The sequence below is a fragment of the Camelina sativa genome, chromosome 20, assembly GCF_030686135.1.
Source record: "Camelina sativa cultivar CO46 ecotype springtype chromosome 20, ASM3068613v1".
Lineage (NCBI taxonomy): Eukaryota > Viridiplantae > Streptophyta > Magnoliopsida > Brassicales > Brassicaceae > Camelina > Camelina sativa.
Window position 1 is genome coordinate 9,749,971 of NC_141899.1, and position 19,247 is coordinate 9,769,217.

At 42.0% G+C, this 19,247-nt stretch overlaps 3 protein-coding genes across 3 annotated transcripts; 2 read left to right on the forward strand and 1 right to left on the reverse strand.

Moving 5' to 3' along the window:
* Positions 1-212: 212 nt before the first annotated feature.
* Positions 213-11,483, reverse strand: LOC147918661 (uncharacterized). Its single transcript, XM_087503626.1, has 3 exons — positions 10,753-11,483; positions 628-1,184; positions 213-241 (listed from the first exon to the last, which is right to left on the reverse strand). Exons 1-3 carry the CDS (start codon positions 11,481-11,483, stop codon positions 213-215), a joined length of 1,317 nt encoding a protein of 438 aa, XP_087359752.1.
* Positions 11,484-12,897: 1,414 nt separating this feature from the next.
* On the forward strand, positions 12,898-15,100 carry LOC104770320 (uncharacterized). The gene is made up of 5 exons (XM_010494724.3): positions 12,898-13,453; positions 13,548-13,585; positions 13,691-13,961; positions 14,182-14,468; positions 14,549-15,100. The coding sequence occupies exons 1-5, from the start codon at positions 12,956-12,958 to the stop codon at positions 14,991-14,993; spliced, it is 1,539 nt and encodes a 512-aa protein (XP_010493026.2). The 5' UTR covers positions 12,898-12,955; the 3' UTR covers positions 14,994-15,100.
* Positions 15,101-15,134: 34 nt separating this feature from the next.
* LOC104770321 (aspartate aminotransferase, cytoplasmic isozyme 1) lies at positions 15,135-18,670 on the forward strand. Its single transcript, XM_010494726.3, has 12 exons — positions 15,135-15,451; positions 15,626-15,697; positions 15,806-15,867; positions 15,956-16,039; positions 16,166-16,265; positions 16,356-16,476; positions 16,632-16,795; positions 16,939-17,076; positions 17,212-17,333; positions 17,723-17,817; positions 17,929-18,049; positions 18,390-18,670. Exons 1-12 carry the CDS (start codon positions 15,398-15,400, stop codon positions 18,472-18,474), a joined length of 1,218 nt encoding a protein of 405 aa, XP_010493028.1. The 5' UTR covers positions 15,135-15,397; the 3' UTR covers positions 18,475-18,670.
* Positions 18,671-19,247: the final 577 nt, after the last annotated feature.

The window sequence follows — 19,247 nt, forward strand, 5'->3', positions numbered from 1 at the left end:
GATCAACTAAAGAAGACATAGGAAAAGACAAAATACCAGAAAGAACTTTTAACTTGTCAGAAGATGGATGTCCAAGGCGTTGATGCCAGAGATGCCCATCGACCTTCAAGGATCTAGAGAAATGCGGAAGTGATGTTGATGAAGAGATGGAAGTAGATGCAGATGAAGATGCTTCAGGTTGCAAGATGTATAGGTTGTGAAGAAGAAGACCCTTACCAATCATCAAGCCCTGAATAGACTCCTGAAGATAACAAGAATCAGGATAAAAGTAAGCAGAGCCACAGTTATGTTGTAAAAGACTACTAATGGAAATGAGATTGAATTTGAATGATGGAACATGCAAAACATCATGCAGTGTGAGTGAATGTGATAAATGAACAGTGCCACAGTGTGTGATATCCACTCTAGCTTCATTTGGTAAAGAGACTGTAACTCCAGAAACTGTCACTGTGTCACTAAAAAAATTCAAATCAGAGGACACATGACTGGTGGCACCAGTGTCAATAATCCAACTACCATGAGGAATGGTTTTAGACAAAGAAGAAAGACATTGATGTTGGAAAGTGAGTCGATTATTTTCAAATCTTAATGAAGAAGAGGGAAAAACTGATGGAAAAGAATTGATACCAGAAGAAGATTGAACTGCCATTGCACCATGCTCTGTAATAGACGAAGACTGTGAAGATGAAGTTAGAGTCTCTGAAAGCTTAACTTGAGCACTAAGTTGTTGAATCAATGAAGTAATTTGATCACTGCTCATTGTGCTGACATCAAGATTAACTGCAGCATTTGTAGATGACATGGGAGAGGTCTCGGTCATGACATTCGCTATAGCATGTGTCGCAGGACGAGGATTAACAGAGGTTTGTCCCCTGGGTTGTGTAGACGACATAGTTTGCTTTTGACCTCCTTGACCTCCTTGAAAATTTGCAAGACTGCTTTTGAAACCAGGAATATAGCCTGGTGGATATCCATGCAGTTTAAAACATTTCTGAATAACATGCCCTGTTTGACCACAGTGAGTACAGACAGGTCGCGGACCTCTTGGTCGATAATGATTCTGATTCTGAACCGCAAATGTTGCATTATCATAGGATCCAGTATATGACATCTGTTGATTATCTGAAACCTGAGTTGGAGCAGAGATAGGTACCTCCACGGGAGCCATAGCTTGAAATATCATACTATTGGTGTAGTGACCCTCACCAAGGGATAAAGTTTTGACGTCCATTCAAGTCCAAAAGACCGGGAAAAGGAAGGCAGAAAGAGGAGCTGGAAGTTTGACGAAGGGAAGTCCGAGAAAAAGTTAACAGACCAAGAGTTGTCCGAGTCGTCCGAGACGTACCGCACGTACCGTCCGGGACGCATTACCCGGCAATCGCCGAGAAATGCCGAGAGTACCGAGTACCCGAGAAAGTGTCGAGTACTCGAGGGAGAGTAACGAGTACCCGAGAAAGTGTCGAGTATTCGAGGGAGCTACCGAGTACTCGAGGAAAGCATCGAGTACCCGAGGAACGTTGCCGATGGATGCCGATAGTTGCCGAGAGAACTGCCGAGGACCGGCGAAGGTCAACCGAGAGTGGAAAAAGTCTTCCCCAAGAATCACTTAAGGAAGTTAAGTGGATTAATATTTTAATCAAGAAGACTTAGTGGAGTTAAGTGGGTGAATATTTTATTCAAGGAGGCTTAGTGGGTTTTTAGTGGAGCATTAAAGAATTCAAGGGAGTTTAAGTGGAATTCAAGGTGTTGAAGCAAGGAGCTTCCAAGTGTTGAAGTCCCTCTAATAGGGAGAGTGCATGCGACTCCCATTGGCTGTCTCCACCGCCCACTTGTGCTATAAAGGAGCTCTCATTCCTCTCATTTTCGCTCAAGGAAAGAAGGGGTAAGTTAAGAGAAATTGAGAGAGAAAGAGTGAGTGTTTGGGAGAGAAAGAAGAGAAGAAGAGAGTGTTTGCAAGAGAAGACTATCGACCAAGACCATCAACGTTAGATCGATAAGGAAATCGATTCTAACCGAAGGAGAGATCCGAGTAGCCGCGAGAAGACCTTCATCAAAGGAGATCATTCGTCGACGGTTTACTGTGAGTTCAGGCACATATTTACATCGGCTTAGATGGAGAGTTAAAACATCCATCTAGTGCGCGGTTTTGCATGTTGCATGTATATGCATTTGCTTGAAGTTCTTTTATGTTTTCTTGTTTAAATGCATGCATGGTGAGGTTGTGCCAGTTACTAGGTCGAAATGATCTAGTAACAGAAGGCGATATTTGGTTGAGTTATTGGTAAGAATATGGGTTTAAGTCCCGTATAAGCTCAAGTAAGATCTTCGGTGAGATTTTAAAACGTTTTAGTCCGCGAGAAATTCCGGCTAAGTGTTGTAAGATTTGGTAGTGCGATCCATCCCGTTCCGTGCCACATGCAGCCGCGACATGCAACCCATGTTCGTGTGTGTGCAGGGTTGGTCACGAAGAGCTCGGAGGTTACTGGGCTCGCTACCCTGGCCGAGGCTATTTACACGACGGTGTAATTTTGGCTGATATCCAAACGCTTGCTTTTGTGGTTGCGATTTGGAGAAATCAGGAGGGGTTGGGGGAGAGGGATGCTTACCGGGCCCAAATAAAAATTAAAACTTGTTAAAAACTGTTGTTTTTTTTCAAGTTTTGTTGTTGCATGTTGCATGTTGTTGTGTGTTGTTGCATGTAGTTGCGATTGTTGGTAGAATGTTTTGTTGGCTTGATAAGCTTCCGCATGTCATCTCTGATGGTGGTTAAGCCGTTGTGCTTGCTTGCTTGTTAATCGCTTATGCTTGCATGTTGTTTACCAGTGCTTGCATGTTGCTTGTTTATGTTCGCATGTGGTTGTATTTGCATGCATGTTGATTGTTAATGGGGAATCGGGGTTTGGGAATTATTTCTCTGCAGGAACCCTGAGCTCACTAAGTAATCTTAGATTACTTATGATAATATTGTTGTTCTGCAGGTGACCCTAGAGGGAACTAGAGGGCGTGGTGAACGATAGGACTCCGGAGTAGTTTGCTTTTGGTGTCTATTGTAAAATAAAAGTATGTTTATTTGTGAACTAAACTTTGGCGTTAAGCCATGTGAACTATTTTGGGTGTAATCGGTTGTGAGAACTCGTTTAAGTTTTAATACATTCGAATTTTCTTTTAAAACAAACGGGTCGTACTGGTACAGACTTAGTCCGGGTCGGCCCAACGCACGGCGTATCCGTAGGGTTGCAAAGCCCGAGGGATATGTCGTGTGGTCGGGAACCTCGCCGAGGGACTGGTCGAAGGGCCTGATTCGTTCTCGCACCCGGCCGGACCTTTGACGAACGTTCCCATAGTAGCGCTCCGGTGCCGTCCGATGGCCTGGGTGGTCCTAGTACGGTTCGGGGGCGTTACAACGGTGGTATCAGAGCATGGTTATGATGCTGTTTAGGACTCGCGGTTTCAAATGATTTATCGAGTCAAATGGTCGCAATAGACACTTAGGATAATCCGGATCGTTCATCACTTAGGGTTAGATGGGATTAAGTAAACCCTTTGTTGATCGTGGATGCAGATGTCTCGTCAAGGATCCGAAAGATCTAGGTCGACGTATCGTTCGCCGGACACGGGGAGGGGTTCAAGTCAACAGTTTGGTCCGGAGGAATGGGGTTCGCAGTTTGATGATGCGCAAGGGGAAGAGTCGTTCCCAGACATCTATGGGCCGGACATGTTTATGCCGGAGTGGTATGTACCTGGCGCGACGCCAAGATACACACCAGCGGGTTCAAATCGTTTTAGTACGTCGGAGAGTATGTACCCGCCAGGATTTTCACCGTTTGGACCGTACGCTGCCTATCCAACTCAGAACATGCCAAGGGGAGACCAAGCGCATGGAGAAGGACCGAGTGAGCAGAATGCGCCGGAGAGCCAACAGACGCTTAAGATGGTCCAAGACCTCTTGAACCATATGATCCAGCAGCAGCAACAAGACCAAGTAAACCGTGTAGCAGAGGATCCATCCGATCAGTTTCTTAAACGAGTGATGTTGTTACGAAACTTAGGATTTCGTAAGTTTAAAGGAGACCCGAATGTGGTGTTAGCAGACGCATGGATAAAGGATTTGGAGAGTAACTTCGAGATGACCAAGTGTCCAGAAGATTTTGAGACCGGTAGCAGTTTCTTTCTTGGAAGAAGATGCTAAGGCATGGTGGGACATCGTGGTTTCCCGTTATCGATAACAGACCATAACGTGGGGAATCTTTAAGCGGGAGTTTGAGTTAAAGTACTTCCCGCCGGAGTCACGTGACCGACTGGAGAGTCAATTTTTGCAGTTGGAACAAGGTGAAATGACCGTTCGAGCATATGGGAGGATTTTTACAAGACTTCGAAGGTACTTGTACCAAGGAATGATGACGAGTTAGCAATGGCCCGAAGATTCTTTAATGGGCTTAGGCCAGATATTAGAGGAAGGTTACACGCTGTAACCTACCGCAGCGTTGCGGAAGTGGAAGAAAGAGCTGTGAGTGTGGAGGAAGCCATCGAGATAGAAAAGGAGATTGCAGCTCGGGAGAAAAAGAAGGAACCAGTCCAGCAGACTAAGATTGTGAACACCCGAAAGGTGAATCAAGTGGCAGGACGAAATTGGGGCGCAGGCCGAGGGAAGGTTAAGATGAATGTTAGTCAAGGAGGCCGTAATGTGAGCAACATGGATCCGAGGGGATGCTATGTGTGCGGACAAGTGGGGCATTTTGCTCGAGCCTGTCCGACTGTGGAGGAGACAAAGGGGAACAATCTGTCGACCGTCACATGTTTCTACTGTGGCGAGTTAGGACATTATGCGAACTCATGTCCATCAAGGCCGGCCAAACCGAACGCCCAAACTGTGAACCGTGCCCAGGCAGCGAATCAAGTGAAGGAACCCCCAGCAAAGAAGCAAGCCACCCCAGCAAATGTTTTTGCTTTAGGAGTAGAGCCACCTAAACCTCCACAGGCCGCGAAGGGCCCTATAACAGGTTTGATTGGGTTCTAACTCTCTTGTGATTGTTAGTGTTTGGTTGTGTGTTTTGCATGGTTAGTTTAGCATTACATTTTGTTATATTTGCTTTGCGTTTAGGAACATTACTTGTTGGTGGTAACCCCACACATGTACTGTTCGATTCGGGAGCGTCCAATAGCTTTGTGACTCCCGAAGTGGTTGACAAGTTTGGAGACTTGTGTGAGGAGGAAAAGGTGAATATCAATGTCTACACTGCTGGTAATCAACCACCGCTGAAGACAAGAAGATGGGTCAAGGAAGTGTCGATAGTCTTGCAAGATACGAACCTCCCAGTGAATCCATTGGTGATGCCATTCGATAGGTTCGATGCTATTTTGGGGATGGATTGGTTATCGGAACACCAAGCCCATATAGACTGCAGCAGGGGCAGAGTTGTATTTGAAATTGGAGGGAGGACCCCTCTAGTTTTCAATGGGATCAGCCCAAGTAAAACGGCATACTTCGCATCGGCAGCAAGGATTGGAAGGTCGGTTGAAGGGGATAAAGTTTATTTAGTCACTCTAACCGCGATGGGAGGAGATGACAGAGAAGGCATGGGAGTTGAGGATATTGCCATAGTCAAGGTCTTTGAGGACGTGTTTAGGCCATTGGAAGGGTTGCCTCCACCTAGGAGCCATCCTTTTACTATAAATTTGGAGCCCGGAGCTACCCCAATTGCTAAGGCACCGTATCGCATGGCACCAGCCGAGTTGGCTGAACTCAAGTCTCAGTTAGAGGATTTGTTGGAGAAAGGTTTCATACGACCAAGTTCGTCGCCATGGGGAGCCCCAGTGTTGTTCGTCAAGAAAAAGGACGGGAGCATGCGGTTATGTATTGATTACCGAGGTATCAATAACATAACAATAAAGGACAAGTATCCTTTGCCAAGGATCGATGAGCTGTTAGACCAGCTAAGAGGAGCAAGTTGGTTCTCGAAGATTGATTTAGCCTCTGGCTATCATCAAATCTCAATTGCGGAACAAGATGTGATGAAGACGGCGTTCCAAACGAGATATGGCCAGTATGAATTCGTGGTGATGCCGTTTGGACTTACCAATGCACCAACAGCATTCATGCGATTGATGAATGAAGTTTTCCATGATTATCTGGATCGATTTGTGATCATCTTTATCAATGACATCCTGATATACTCGCGTAGTGCGGAAGAGCACGCGGAGCATTTGAAGAAAGTTCTGGAGAGGCTAAGGGAAATGAAGCTATTTGCAAAGTTTAGCAAGTGCAAGTTCTAGCAAAGGGAAATTGGATTTTTAGGACACCGAGTTTCGGAGCAAGGTGTGTCCGCCGATCCAGAGAAGATCGCCGCAATACAAGATTGGCCGAAGACAACGACCGCGTCAGAAGTAAGAAGTTTCTTAGGCCTTGCAGGCTATTACCGGAAGTTCGTGAAGGAGTTTTCGTCCATTGCGAAGCCTTTAACACGGCTTACCGGGAAAGGAGTACCATTTATATGGAGTGAAGAGGTCGAAGAAGCCTTCAGGAAGTTAAAGGGAGCGCTGACAACCGCGCCGGTGTTAGCCCTGCCCGAGCCGAACCAACCGTATTCTGTGTTTACAGATGCGTCAAGAGTTGGAGTGGGATGTGTATTGATGCAAGGGGATAGGGTGATTGCCTATGCATCTAGACAGCTAAGGAGGCATGAGGAGAACTACCCCACACACGACCTGGAGATGGCCGTTGTGGTGTTTGCATTGAGGATTTGGAGATCGTACTTGTATGGAGAAGCTGTTCAGGTATTTACGGACCATCAAAGTCTTAAATACTTGTTCACGCAACCGGATCTTAATTTGCGTCAGAGGAGATGGATGGAGTTCGTAGCCGATTACGACTTAAGAATCCAGTATCACCCAGGCAAAGCGAACGTAGTGGCAGATGCGCTAAGCCGAAGAAAAGCACAAGTTGATGTTGAGAAGGACGTGGAGTCTTTAGCTGGAGAATTGAAGAAGGTAAGGCTTTTAGCCTTGGAAGGAGAATCTAGTGAACCGTTGGGTTTACAAGCCGTAACTCAAGCGAGCCTACTACATCGAATTCGTGAAGAACAACCTAAAGACGAGAACCTGAAGAAGATCATCGAAGAGTTGAAAGGGTTAGAAGGACCAAATGCTAGTGGATATCATCTGGCGGATGATGACACTTTACTTCTCAATGGGAGAGTAACCGTACCTGACCGGAACGGATTACGAGAGGAGATATTAGGAGCCGCCCATAGCTCAGCTTTGAGTATACATCCGGGGAGCACCAAGATGTACAAAGATGTGCGTAGGTACTATCATTGGCCTGGATTGAAGAGAGCAGTGGCGAAATGGGTAAGCCAATGTGATTCATGTCAACGAATCAAGGTAGAGCATCAAGTGCCAACAGGATTACTTCGCAACTTGCCCATACCAACGTGGAAATGGGACTCTATCTCTATGGATTTTATTACCGGCCTACCTATAAGAAAAGGGAGAATCAATGACGCAGTATGGGTAGTGGTTGATCGTTTAACCAAAGTCGCCGTTTGGTTCCAGTGAGAAGCAGGGATCAAGCGCCAGTCCTGGCAGAGAAGTACATAGACGAGATTTTGAAGCTCCATGGAGTGCCAGCGAATATTGTTTCCGATCGTGATCCAAAGTTCGCGTCAATATTCTGGCAAGATTTACATAGGGCATTGGGGACAGATGTTCTTATGAGCACCTCATTTCACCCAGAGACTGACGGGCAAACGGAGAGGACAATTCGCACCATAGAGGACATGATCCGACTATGTGCGCTAGAATGGTCATCTGATTGGGAGAAGAATTTGCCATTGGTGGAGTTCGCGTATAACAATAGTTATCACTCGAGTACGGGCATGTCGCCATTTGAGGCCATGTACGGAAGGCCGTGTAGAACGCCTTTATGTTGGACAGAGGTTGGAGAGCGGACAAGTTTCAATCACAAGTTGATTGATGAAACGACAGAGAAGATCAAATTTATTCGAGAGAGCATGAAGAAGGCTCAAGATCGCCAAAAGAAGTACGCAGACCGTAAGAGGCGAGAAGTGGAGTTTGAAGTTGGAGACATGGTGTATTTGAAGGTTGCACCACAAAAAGGAAAGGATCGTTTTGGCAAAGTGGGAAAACTTGTGGTAAGATTTATCGGACCGTACCGGATTGAGAGAAGAGTTGGCGAGGTAGCCTATCGGTTATCAATGCCTGAGGTTATGCGATTGCATAAAGTCTTCCACGTTTCACAACTACGGAAGCATGTGCCAGATCCTAGAATGATTGTGCCAGAGCCTATCGAGGAGTTGGAGCCAAATCTCACATACCCCGAAGGACCATTTGGAATAGGGCAAAGAAGGACTCGGAAGTTGAAGAATAGAAGTATTCCTCAAATCCAAGTGTTCTGGGGAAAACAGAACCGTAAGGTCACCACATGGGAAGATGAGGATAGGATGCGTGCCAAGTATCCTCAGTTGTTTGCGGAAGAGGATGAGGCAGGACCGTCGGAACCCTATGGAATTCGGGACGAATTCTATTAAGGGGGGGAGAATGTAGTGACCCTCACCAAGGGATAAAGTTTTGACGTCCATTCAAGTCCAAAAGACCGGGAAAAGGAAGGCAGAAAGAGGAGCTGGAAGTTTGACGAAGGGAAGTCCGTGAAAAAGTTAACAGACCAAGAGTTGTCCGAGTCGTCCGAGACGTACCGCACGTACCGTCCGGGACGCATTACCCGGCAATCGCCGAGAAATGCCGAGAGTACCGAGTACCCGAGAAAGTGTCGAGTACTCGAGGGAGAGTAACGAGTACCCGAGAAAGTGTCGTGTATTCGAGGGAGCTATCGAGTACTCGAGGAAAGCATCGAGTACCCGAGGAACGTTGCCGATGGATGCCGATAGTTGCCGAGAGAGCTGCCGAGGACCGGCGAAGGTCAACCGAGAGTGGAAAAAGTCTTCCCCAAGAATCACTTAAGGAAGTTAAGTGGATTAATATTTTAATCAAGAAGACTTAGTGGAGTTAAGTGGGTGAATATTTTATTCAAGGAGGCTTAGTGGGTTTTTAGTGGAGCATTAAAGAATTCAAGGGAGTTTAAGTGGAATTCAAGGTGTTGAAGCAAGGAGCTTCCAAGTGTTGAAGTCCCTCTAATAGGGAGAGTGCATGCGACCCCCATTGGCTGTCTCCACCGCCCACTTGTGCTATAAATGAGCTCTCATTCCTCTCATTTTCGCTCAAGGAAAGAAGGGGTAAGTTAAGAGAAATTGAGAGAGAAAGAGTGAGTGTTTGGGAGAGAAAGAAGAGAAGAAGAGAGTGTTTGCAAGAGAAGACTATCGACCAAGACCATCAACGTTAGATCGATAAGGAAATCGATTCTAACCGAAGGAGAGATCCGAGTAGCCGCGAGAAGACCTTCATCAAAGGAGATCATTCGTCGACGGTTTACTGTGAGTTCAGGCACATATTTGCATCGGCTTAGATGGAGATTTAAAACATCCATCTAGTGCGCGGTTTTGCATGTTGCATGTATATGCATTTGCTTGAAGTTCTTTTATGTTTTCTTGTTTAAATGCATGCATGGTGAGGTTGTGCCAGTTACTAGGTCGAAATGATCTAGTAACAGAAGGCGATATTTGGTTGAGTTATTGGTAAGAATATGGGTTTAAGTCCCGTATAAGCTCAAGTAAGATCTTCGGTGAGATCTTAAAACGTTTTAGTCCGCGAGAAATTCCGGCTAAGTGTTGTAAGATTTGGTAGTGCGATCCATCCCGTTCCGTGCCACATGCAGCCGCGACATGCAACCCATGTTCGTGTGTGTGCAAGGTTGGTCACGAAGAGCTCGGAGGTTACTGGGCTCGCTACCCTGGCCGAGGCTATTTACACGACGGTGTAATTTTGGCTGATATCCAAACGCTTGCCTTTGTGGTTGCGATTTGGAGAAATCAGGAGGGGTTGGGGGAGAGGGATGCTTACCGGGCCCAAATAAAAATTAAAACTTGTTAAAAACTGTTGTTTTTTTTCAAGTTTTGTTGTTGCATGTTGCATGTTGTTGTGTGTTGTTGCATGTAGTTGCGATTGTTGGTAGAATGTTTTGTTGGCTTGATAAGCTTCTGCATGTCATCTCTGATGGTGGTTAAGCCGTTGTGCTTGCTTGCTTGTTAATCGCTTATGCTTGCATGTTGTTTACCAGTGCTTGCATGTTGCTTGTTTATGTTCGCATGTGGTTGTATTTGCATGCATGTTGATTGTTAATGGGGAATCGGGGTTTGGGAATTATTTCTCTGCAGGAACCCTGAGCTCACTAAGTAATCTTAGATTACTTATGATAATATTGTTGTTCTGCAGGTGACCCTAGAGGGAACTAGAGGGCGTGGTGAACGATAGGACTCCGGAGTAGTTTGCTTTTGGTGTCTATTGTAAAATAAAAGTATGTTTATTTGTGAACTAAACTTTGGCGTTAAGCCATGTGAACTATTTTGGGTGTAATCGGTTGTGAGAACTCGTTTAAGTTTTAATACATTCGAATTTTCTTTTAAAACAAACGGGTCGTACTGGTACAGACTTAGTCCGGGTCGGCCCAACGCACGGCATATCCGTAGGGTTGCAAAGCCCGAGGGATATGTCGTGTGGTCGGGAACCTCGCCGAGGGACTGGTCGAAGGGCCTGATTCGTTCTCGCACCCGGCCGGACCTTTGACGAACGTTCCCATAGTAGCGCTCTGGTGCCGTCCGATGGCCTGGGTGGTCCTAGTACGGTTTGGGGGCGTTACAATTGGATGTAGGTGTGATGGTCTTTTGCCTTTCATCCGAAGTGACCATATTAAAAGCTTCTTCAATACTTGGAATTGGCTTAAGCATCAAGATATGTCGCCGAGTAGACTCATATGACGCATTCAGGCCCATCAAGAACTTGGTAACTCGACTTCGTTCTTGAAGCTTCTCCCACAAAGCAGCTGCATTACACTCACATTTGCCACAAGTACATACTGGCAACTCCACATAATTTTTGTACTCTTCCCATAAGGTAACCAAAAGAGTATAATAGGAAGTAACATCCAACGATCCTTGTTGAATGGAACTCAGCTTCTGCTCTATCTCAAAAACTCTCGGAGCATCATCTCGCTTGTAAAGTGACATTAGGTTCTTCCAAATACCCTCTGCGGTAGATATGAACAACAAACTTGCTCCAATCTTTTTATCAACTGAGTTAATGATCCAAGTAGATACAATATCATTGCAACGAGACCAAGAACCAAAATCACGATGATCATCAGGCGGTTTCTTGATCGTTCCATCTATGAAACCCAGTTTATTCCTAACGTTAAGAGCTACGCGAACTGACCTTCGCCAAGAGTAGAAATCAGCTCCAGACGTGAGACGATCGGATACGATACTCATCCCCGCATGATCTGAGCTGTGCAAGAAGTACGGATTCTCATACTGATCCGTCGAATTCGGAACTGAATTTGGAACCGGAGGAGTCATGATTAAGATCAGAAACAAGATTGTGCGATAAAAAGCAACAACCCAAACTCAATCAACCAAGAGAAAAGCAATTAACCCCAAAAGCACTCGGGTAATCAAAGAAGAACATAGAATCAACACAATCGCAATGAGATTCACAACAAATGACAAAATGATCTGAGATCGCGAAGCACTCATCGGAAAAAGAAAAATCAAATCGGAATTCGAGAAGATCGACGCGAGATGTAACAGAGAGAGAAACAAAGCTCAATCGAGAAAGAAACAGCTCGAATCGAAGATGGAAACGAAGAAGAAGCTCATAATCGTCATCAATGGTGTTTGAAAAAGTTTGTTAAGCGGAAGAAAAAATGAGAAATTAGTTTTGCTCTGATACCATGTTAACTTTGGTAAAAAGATATTTTCTCATTAATGAATCATAATGTGGTACAAGAGTATTATATACTGTACAATTAGTATACTAGAAGGATAAGCTAAAGGAGACTTAACCATCCTAATATACATTTATAAACTATAATATAGATATGCTAATAGACTTGACCATATCATGATCTAGCGATTCACTATCACGGAAGTTTCTACATATGAGATCTCAAATTAATAATACTACATGAATATTACAACTTTAGCGCATTTATGAATGGAAACAGAGTTTGTTATTTCTGTTTTCAAACCGCTTATAAGTACTTAACAATCTGAACTAAATCAACCCCAAAACCACTCATGCTTGGTTTGCGTTAAGACCTGGTTACGTGATTCAAAATCAACTTCGCTAATTGCAGATTATGACTTATAATGTTACACACTTTCTCAAATCTTCCAAATAATAGTGAACCAATCAACAGCTACTACATAACTAATTAAGCTGTCTAATTTTTCTTACATTTTTTTTGTAGGAAAAAATAAATAGAATTTTACATCCCTAGTTCATTTTTTCCCTCTTATTTGCTAAACCAACCTGTGAATGAAGAAAATAGTAGTCATAATTAAATAAGTTGGTTAGCTTTCTCTTTTTTTTTTTTCCTTAAAATAAGTTGGTTAACATTTATCTATATAACTTATAACGTATTTCATGCAATTTTTTACTAAACAAATATCAAACTATTGAATTTTTTTAAATACACTAGTATTATAAATGATACCATTCTCCTATCACCAAAAAAAAAAATGAATACATTCAAAACACATTTTAATCTATTGCTTAACTACTGCGTTTTTTTAAAAACAAATAATTGCTGTAAAATAATTTCAAAACTGAAAACAAAAAGGCTAATTAGTTAAAACATTTAGAGTTTATGATTCCTCAATTCAATTCAATTCAATAGAAAGGAAGAAAAGTTGGAAAACCAACCATATGTATTCTTCCTGGTTTACACCTAGTTTGGTTAAAATCTTTACCCTTTTCCTAGTTTGAGTTAAGGGCTGGTTCGGTTTAATTAGTTAATCAAAACGATTTTTCTCAACCAAACAAAAAAATGACAAAATTATTTTTTTTCCGGAAGGAAGAGAAACGTGTAAATTTCGTCTGGTTGGAAAATGGCGAAATATCTTCTTCACATCACACTACTTCTTCTTCTTCTCCAACTATTCCGTTAAAACTAAACTCAGGGACGGGAACCATGGCGGTCACCTCGTTCGCCGTCCTTCCTCCGTTTAATTACACCTCCACCACAACCGATAGATCTTCTTCCTCTTCTTCTTCTTCTTCTTCTGCTTACTCATCTTCGAAACTTCTCCGCATATCTCAATCCCGTTCAAATCCTCGTTATCCAAATGTGCTTGTCTCTTGCTCACTGAATCAACCTTCTGATGATGCTTCCGACGCTGCCCTTTTCCTCGAATCCAACTCAATCGCTGATTACATGAGGTTCAAGCGCCGCTCCGACGCTGGAAATGGCACAAGCGAGTTACAGACTGCAATCGTCGGTTATAAGAAACGTTTCCCTTGGATTCTTCTCAACCCTTTTCTTCAGGTTACCTCCACCATCTCTGTTTATGTTCTGGGTTCTTACATAAATTGAGAAAGTTCACATCTTTATAATCGATTTCATCGTCTCTGTTTTGCAGGTAGATTTAGTTTCAACGATTCATATTGCAGATAAAGAGTGAGTCTTTCTTCTATTTTGGTTATCATAGGAATGCGTTTGATTAGGTTTGTTTAGCTAGTTTCTTGTAATGATGGCATATGCGGTTTGGGTTTGTGTGTGTAGGTACTTCACTGCTCTGCAAAAGGAGCTTGAACCATATGATTCTATATTGTATGAGATGGTGGCTAGTAAAGAGACCTTGGAGAACAGAAGAAACCCAATTGCTGCCAAGAAGCTCAAGAGTTCTCGTTCAAGAGGCTTTAGTATTCTCGGGTTCATTCAACGGCAGATGGCAAGAGTACTTACACTTGATTTTCAGCTAGATTGTCTAGATTACGAAACTGAGAATTGGTACCATGCTGATCTTGATTTCGAGACATTCCAGTTGCTTCAGGTTTGTTTCCAAAACTATTTAGAGTTACCACTTACCACTGTCAGTTTTGAGTAGTATTCTCTGGTATCCACATTGTTGTCTTGTCTGTATCATGTTATATTGTTTGGGATAGTGGGAAATTGGGAATCGTTATTACTTGATAGCGTACAGAATGCATGACTATCAGTTGAGTGATGTCTCTGATTAATCTTCATTTGGTGCTGTTTCATATTTGATGCAGAAGGAGAAAGGTGAAAGCTTCTTCTCATTTGCTAGGGACATGACTATTAGATCAACAAAAGCAATGATACAGCCAGCTCTGGCAACTGAAGGTCGTGATACTTGGAGGTCAAAGCTTCTATGGGTTTCAAGGGTTTTTCCTATGCCTCTTGTTGGTCTTTTTCTAATTGGGGCATTTTGTGCTGACTTTGGAGATCAGACGTCAGACTATCCAGAATTGGAAGCGCTTTCACGGCTTGACTTTGGAGCTGCTATGAAAGTTTTCCTTGCTAAGAGATTAACATCAGAGTAAGCACGCACAGCCCTGTTAACATTTCTGAGGTTTACTTGACACAAGTCTGTTAACAATTGCATATTTGTGTGTGAAGGCTAACGCAAGAGACATCAGATATAGAGGAGAAATCAGTGATCATAGGTGAGAGAAACCGAGCAGCAACTGAAGCATTAAGAAGAGCATTGGAACAAGGGCACAAGAGAATCGCGATACTGTACGGGGGAGGGCACATGCCTGACCTGGGAAGACGACTTAGAGAAGAGTTTGATCTTGTTCCTTCAGAGGTAAGATGGGTAACAGCTTGGTCAATCAGAAATCCAACAGACATGGAGACAACTTCTTTCCCGATCCTGAGGAGAATGGCCGAGGCTCTGCGCTGGCCGTTGAACCGGTACCAAACATTGGCATTGCTAATATTCTCATCAGTGCTTGCAGTGGATCTCTGCTTTTGGGAGCTCTTCTTTAATTCGACCATAGACTGGGCTTCTCAGATAGGTGCAGAGGTGTACCAGTTTGTAGATAATACAAAAATTGTGTGACTGACGCAAAAGAAACATATACAAAACATATACAGTGTCAAGTCCTATTGTAAAAAACAAACATTGCTCTGATGTCAAAGCAATCTATTGAATTATTAACCCAAAAATTAAAGTAATTGAAGAAAAATAATTACTACAAAAAGGAAATTAGGATTTAGAATTTTAGACAAAGAAAAGAAAATTAGAAGATTTGTCAAAATAAGAAAAATGGGAATTAAATAAATAAATGGTTCGACTTGTTGAGCAAGTTCAACTCTGTTAATGGTATCTTTATAAAGCAGCAGCGCCCACAGTTAACAAAAAAAAAAAAAAAAAAGTTGGATTCTTTAAAACTTTGTGAAGGAGAATATAAATTGTCTTCAACTCGTTCGTCGATCTTTATTGTTTGCTAATCCTTCTAACCAATGGAGTCTGTCTTCTCAAACGTCGCTCGTGCTCCCGAAGATCCTATTCTCGGTGTAAGTTACTTCTTCGCTTCTCTCTTGATCGATCTTACTGAGTTGATTTTTCATTCCGTCTTTGCTTGGATCTATATACCGGTCCTGATCCATATGTGGTTTCTACTAGACCTCAGTTTTGGATATGATTCTTATTTAGTTCTGTTGATCAATGATTTTTTTTGGAAAATACAGGTGACTGTTGCTTACAACAATGATCCAAGTCCTGTGAAGATCAATTTGGGTGTCGGTGCCTATCGTACTGAGGTAACGAATCATCTTAATGGTTTCAGTTGATTTGATTAACCGTTTCTGGAAGCTTTGATTTTTTTTTTTTTGATTAATTTACTTGTTTTTTTTTTTTTTTTAATAAAGGAAGGGAAGCCCCTCGTTCTTGATGTGGTGCGAAAAGCAGAGCAACTGCTCGTGAACGACCCGTGAGTTTTGCAACTTTATTACTTACTTAGTCGTCTACTTGTCTTTTCTTGTGAATGTCTAAAAACTTTTTCTCTACTCTCATGTAAGGTCCCGGGTCAAGGAATATATTCCCATTGTTGGAATCGCTGATTTTAACAAGTTAAGCGCCAAGCTCATCTTAGGTGCTGATAGGTAATATATTTCTACTGTTGATTTATCATCTTCTTAGCTGTGTTTGTTTGTTTGTAGCTCTATAATTATCCCCTTTTAGTTCATAGTGTATGGTCTTGTCTTGACATTCTCGTTTTTGTTGAGCAGTCCTGCAATTGCAGAGAGTAGAGTTGCTACAATCCAGTGCTTGTCTGGTACCGGTTCGTTGAGAGTTGGGGCTGAGTTTCTCAAAAAGCACTACCACCAAGTATACTTCTCTCTTTTCTTAGTTTTTGATTAGTAGTTGAATTAGGTAAATCACTAGAACTGTTGCTAACTGTTGTTCTTGTTCTTCAAGAGTGTCATTTACATTCCAAAACCAACTTGGGGGAACCATCCCAAAGTTTTCAACCTGGCTGGCTTGTCTGTTGAGTATTTCCGCTACTACGATCCTTCTACTCGTGGACTCGACTTCCAAGGTTGATTTCTTTTTTTTTGTTCCATGAATTGTGTCTTTCACCTTCCCTGTTGTTACACTTGCAAATGAAGTTATTTTAAGATTGCATTCTGTCAAAACATTTCATAAAAGGGCATTTGATACATACTGTAACCTTCGATGTCAAAAAAATAACAGGCTTGCTCGAGGATCTTGGTGCTGCACCATCTGGAGCTATTGTCTTACTTCATGCATGTGCACACAATCCCACTGGAGTTGACCCAACCTCTGAACAGTGGGAACAGATTCGACAACTCATGAGATCTAAAAGCTTATTACCCTTTTTCGACAGTGCCTATCAGGTAACTCATAAAAGAATTCTTCCTTTGCTGCTTTATTAAACTGTTGTTTATGAACAAATGAAAACCTGTTATAGAGTATGCTTGAGTCTTATCTAATGTAGAGAAAGAGCAGCCTGAATCCTTTTTTCCTAACACTTTTGTAGGGTTTTGCTAGTGGTAGCCTTGACACTGATGCACAGTCAGTCCGTACTTTTGTTGCTGATGGCGGTGAATGCTTGATAGCTAAAAGTTATGCCAAGAATATGGGACTTTATGGGGAGCGTGTTGGTGCCCTTAGCATTGTAAGGAACCAAAACTTCTCGATTTCATCTTTGCTTCTATTCATCATTATCATTAATCAAAAATGGAATCTAATGGTATAGTACAAGAATACAGTATACTAGAAGTGCATCTAATCTTTGTGATATAATGTGTAGGTCTGCAAGTCAGCAGATGTGGCCAGTAAGGTTGAGAGCCAGGTGAAACTTGTTGTGCGTCCCATGTATTCTAGCCCACCTATTCATGGAGCATCCATTGTTGCCACCATTTTGAAAAGCAGGTAAATGTATATCCTGGGAGATAGATGAACTAATAAATCCAAGCTTTAATTTTATATTACTTGTGAATGTTTTTTGTCGGGGAAGGAACCTTTACACCTGAGTTAATGTATTAGAAGTACTTTTTTCTAGATACATATACTAGAGGGGAAGCTTACATAATAAATCTTGAGATAATAGTCCAGTAGACAGATAAATCTCTACCTTTTCTTCCGTAAGCAGTAGTTTATACTTCAGGCTGTGTTGAAAATGGTTATGGGAAGTTTTTTGGAATTATGCAGCAATCACTAGTGCTATCTTTGCACATTATCTAACTTTAAAATGAATCTCTTTATGGAATTAGTTTTTGCTCCTCAAATTTCTAATTTTTTCTTTGTACACATCTTGGCAGTGATATGTACAACAACTGGACCGTCGAGCTGAAAGAAATGGCTGACCGTATCAAGAGCATGCGCCAACAGTTATTTGATGCTATTCAAGCTAGAGGTTTTGATAAAGCTTGTTTTCTCTTATATTCCATTCCTTTTATCTTCTTTCCGGGTTTGCAGAATCATTACTCTGCATTTTTTTGTTCTTGACACGTTATCTGGTTTGCAGGCACACCTGGCGACTGGAGTCACATTATCAAACAGATCGGGATGTTTACTTTTACCGGATTGAACAAGGAGCAAGTTGAATTCATGACCAAAGAGTTTCACATTTACATGACCTCTGACGGGTGAGTCAACTTAATATCCCATCGTTTCTTGTCAATATCTTTAGGCATATGAGAGAGTTTGGTTTCTGAAATGCATAAATATATGATATGAAGATAGTTCTAAGATACTCTCGCCAAACGCTTTGTTCTAAGAGTATTAGAGGTAATAATGAGACAAATTTAGAACTACATCCACAAGGTTTCATTAGGTTCTTCCTAGGTATGTGAACCAAGGTAGTTTGCTTTGAAGTTTTGAGAAAGTGATAGATCTGAATGTCACATTCTTGCTACAGGAATTATAGTTAAACAAAGGGAAATTAGAATTAGTAAATAACACAAGGGTGATTTTGATGTATTGCAGGAGAATAAGCATGGCAGGTCTAAGTTCGAAGACAGTACCTCACCTCGCTGATGCTATGCATGCTGCAGTCACCCGCCTTGGCTAAACTAGCGACCAGATAATATTTTTGTTGTTTCTACAAATAAAATGCGAAAAACAGAACAGCGTTTTTGTTGGCTTATACTATGAATGATTTTTCTTATGGTATCATATGTTTCCTCATGTCTTTTGATGGTTCAACCAAACTGAGGATTATGACATTGAAATCTACAATTTCCAAAGAAAATATTTGTTACTTTGAATTCTCTTGCAACCAACATTTGCTTCATCTAAAAAAGTAAATTATATGAACTCATGATTCTCCACATCAGAGAATTCATGTAAGCAAAATAAATTAATTTATTGTATGGTCAAACATTGTTTATTGCAGAATTTCCAAATATCTTGTTATTTTGTATTTGATCACTTAACATATATATGAGTTTTGGTTTTGGTTCTCGCTGGAGATAGAGAAAGCTTTGGCACACGTAAGAGAAATTATGATGTGTTGTATTAAAAAAAAAAAAATACTTGTCGGAATTGTAGGTAGAGTGGTAGACTCATTTGTTTAAGCCCCTATCTAAAAAAAATGTCAATACATGAGGGAGTTGGATGAGAAAGTGAGATCATAAACGCCACTTTTTCAAAATGATAAATTACACGACGTGATTAAACGATTAAACCATAAGGGATATTGAAATCAAATCCTTTAAAAATTATACAGAAATGTTTAGACTTGGTACAGAGTCGGGATGTTACATGCCCCCCATGCCACTACTGTACACCAACGAATTAGTCAATCAGATTTTAAAAGTCGATTGTGTCACTTTTCTGACGATA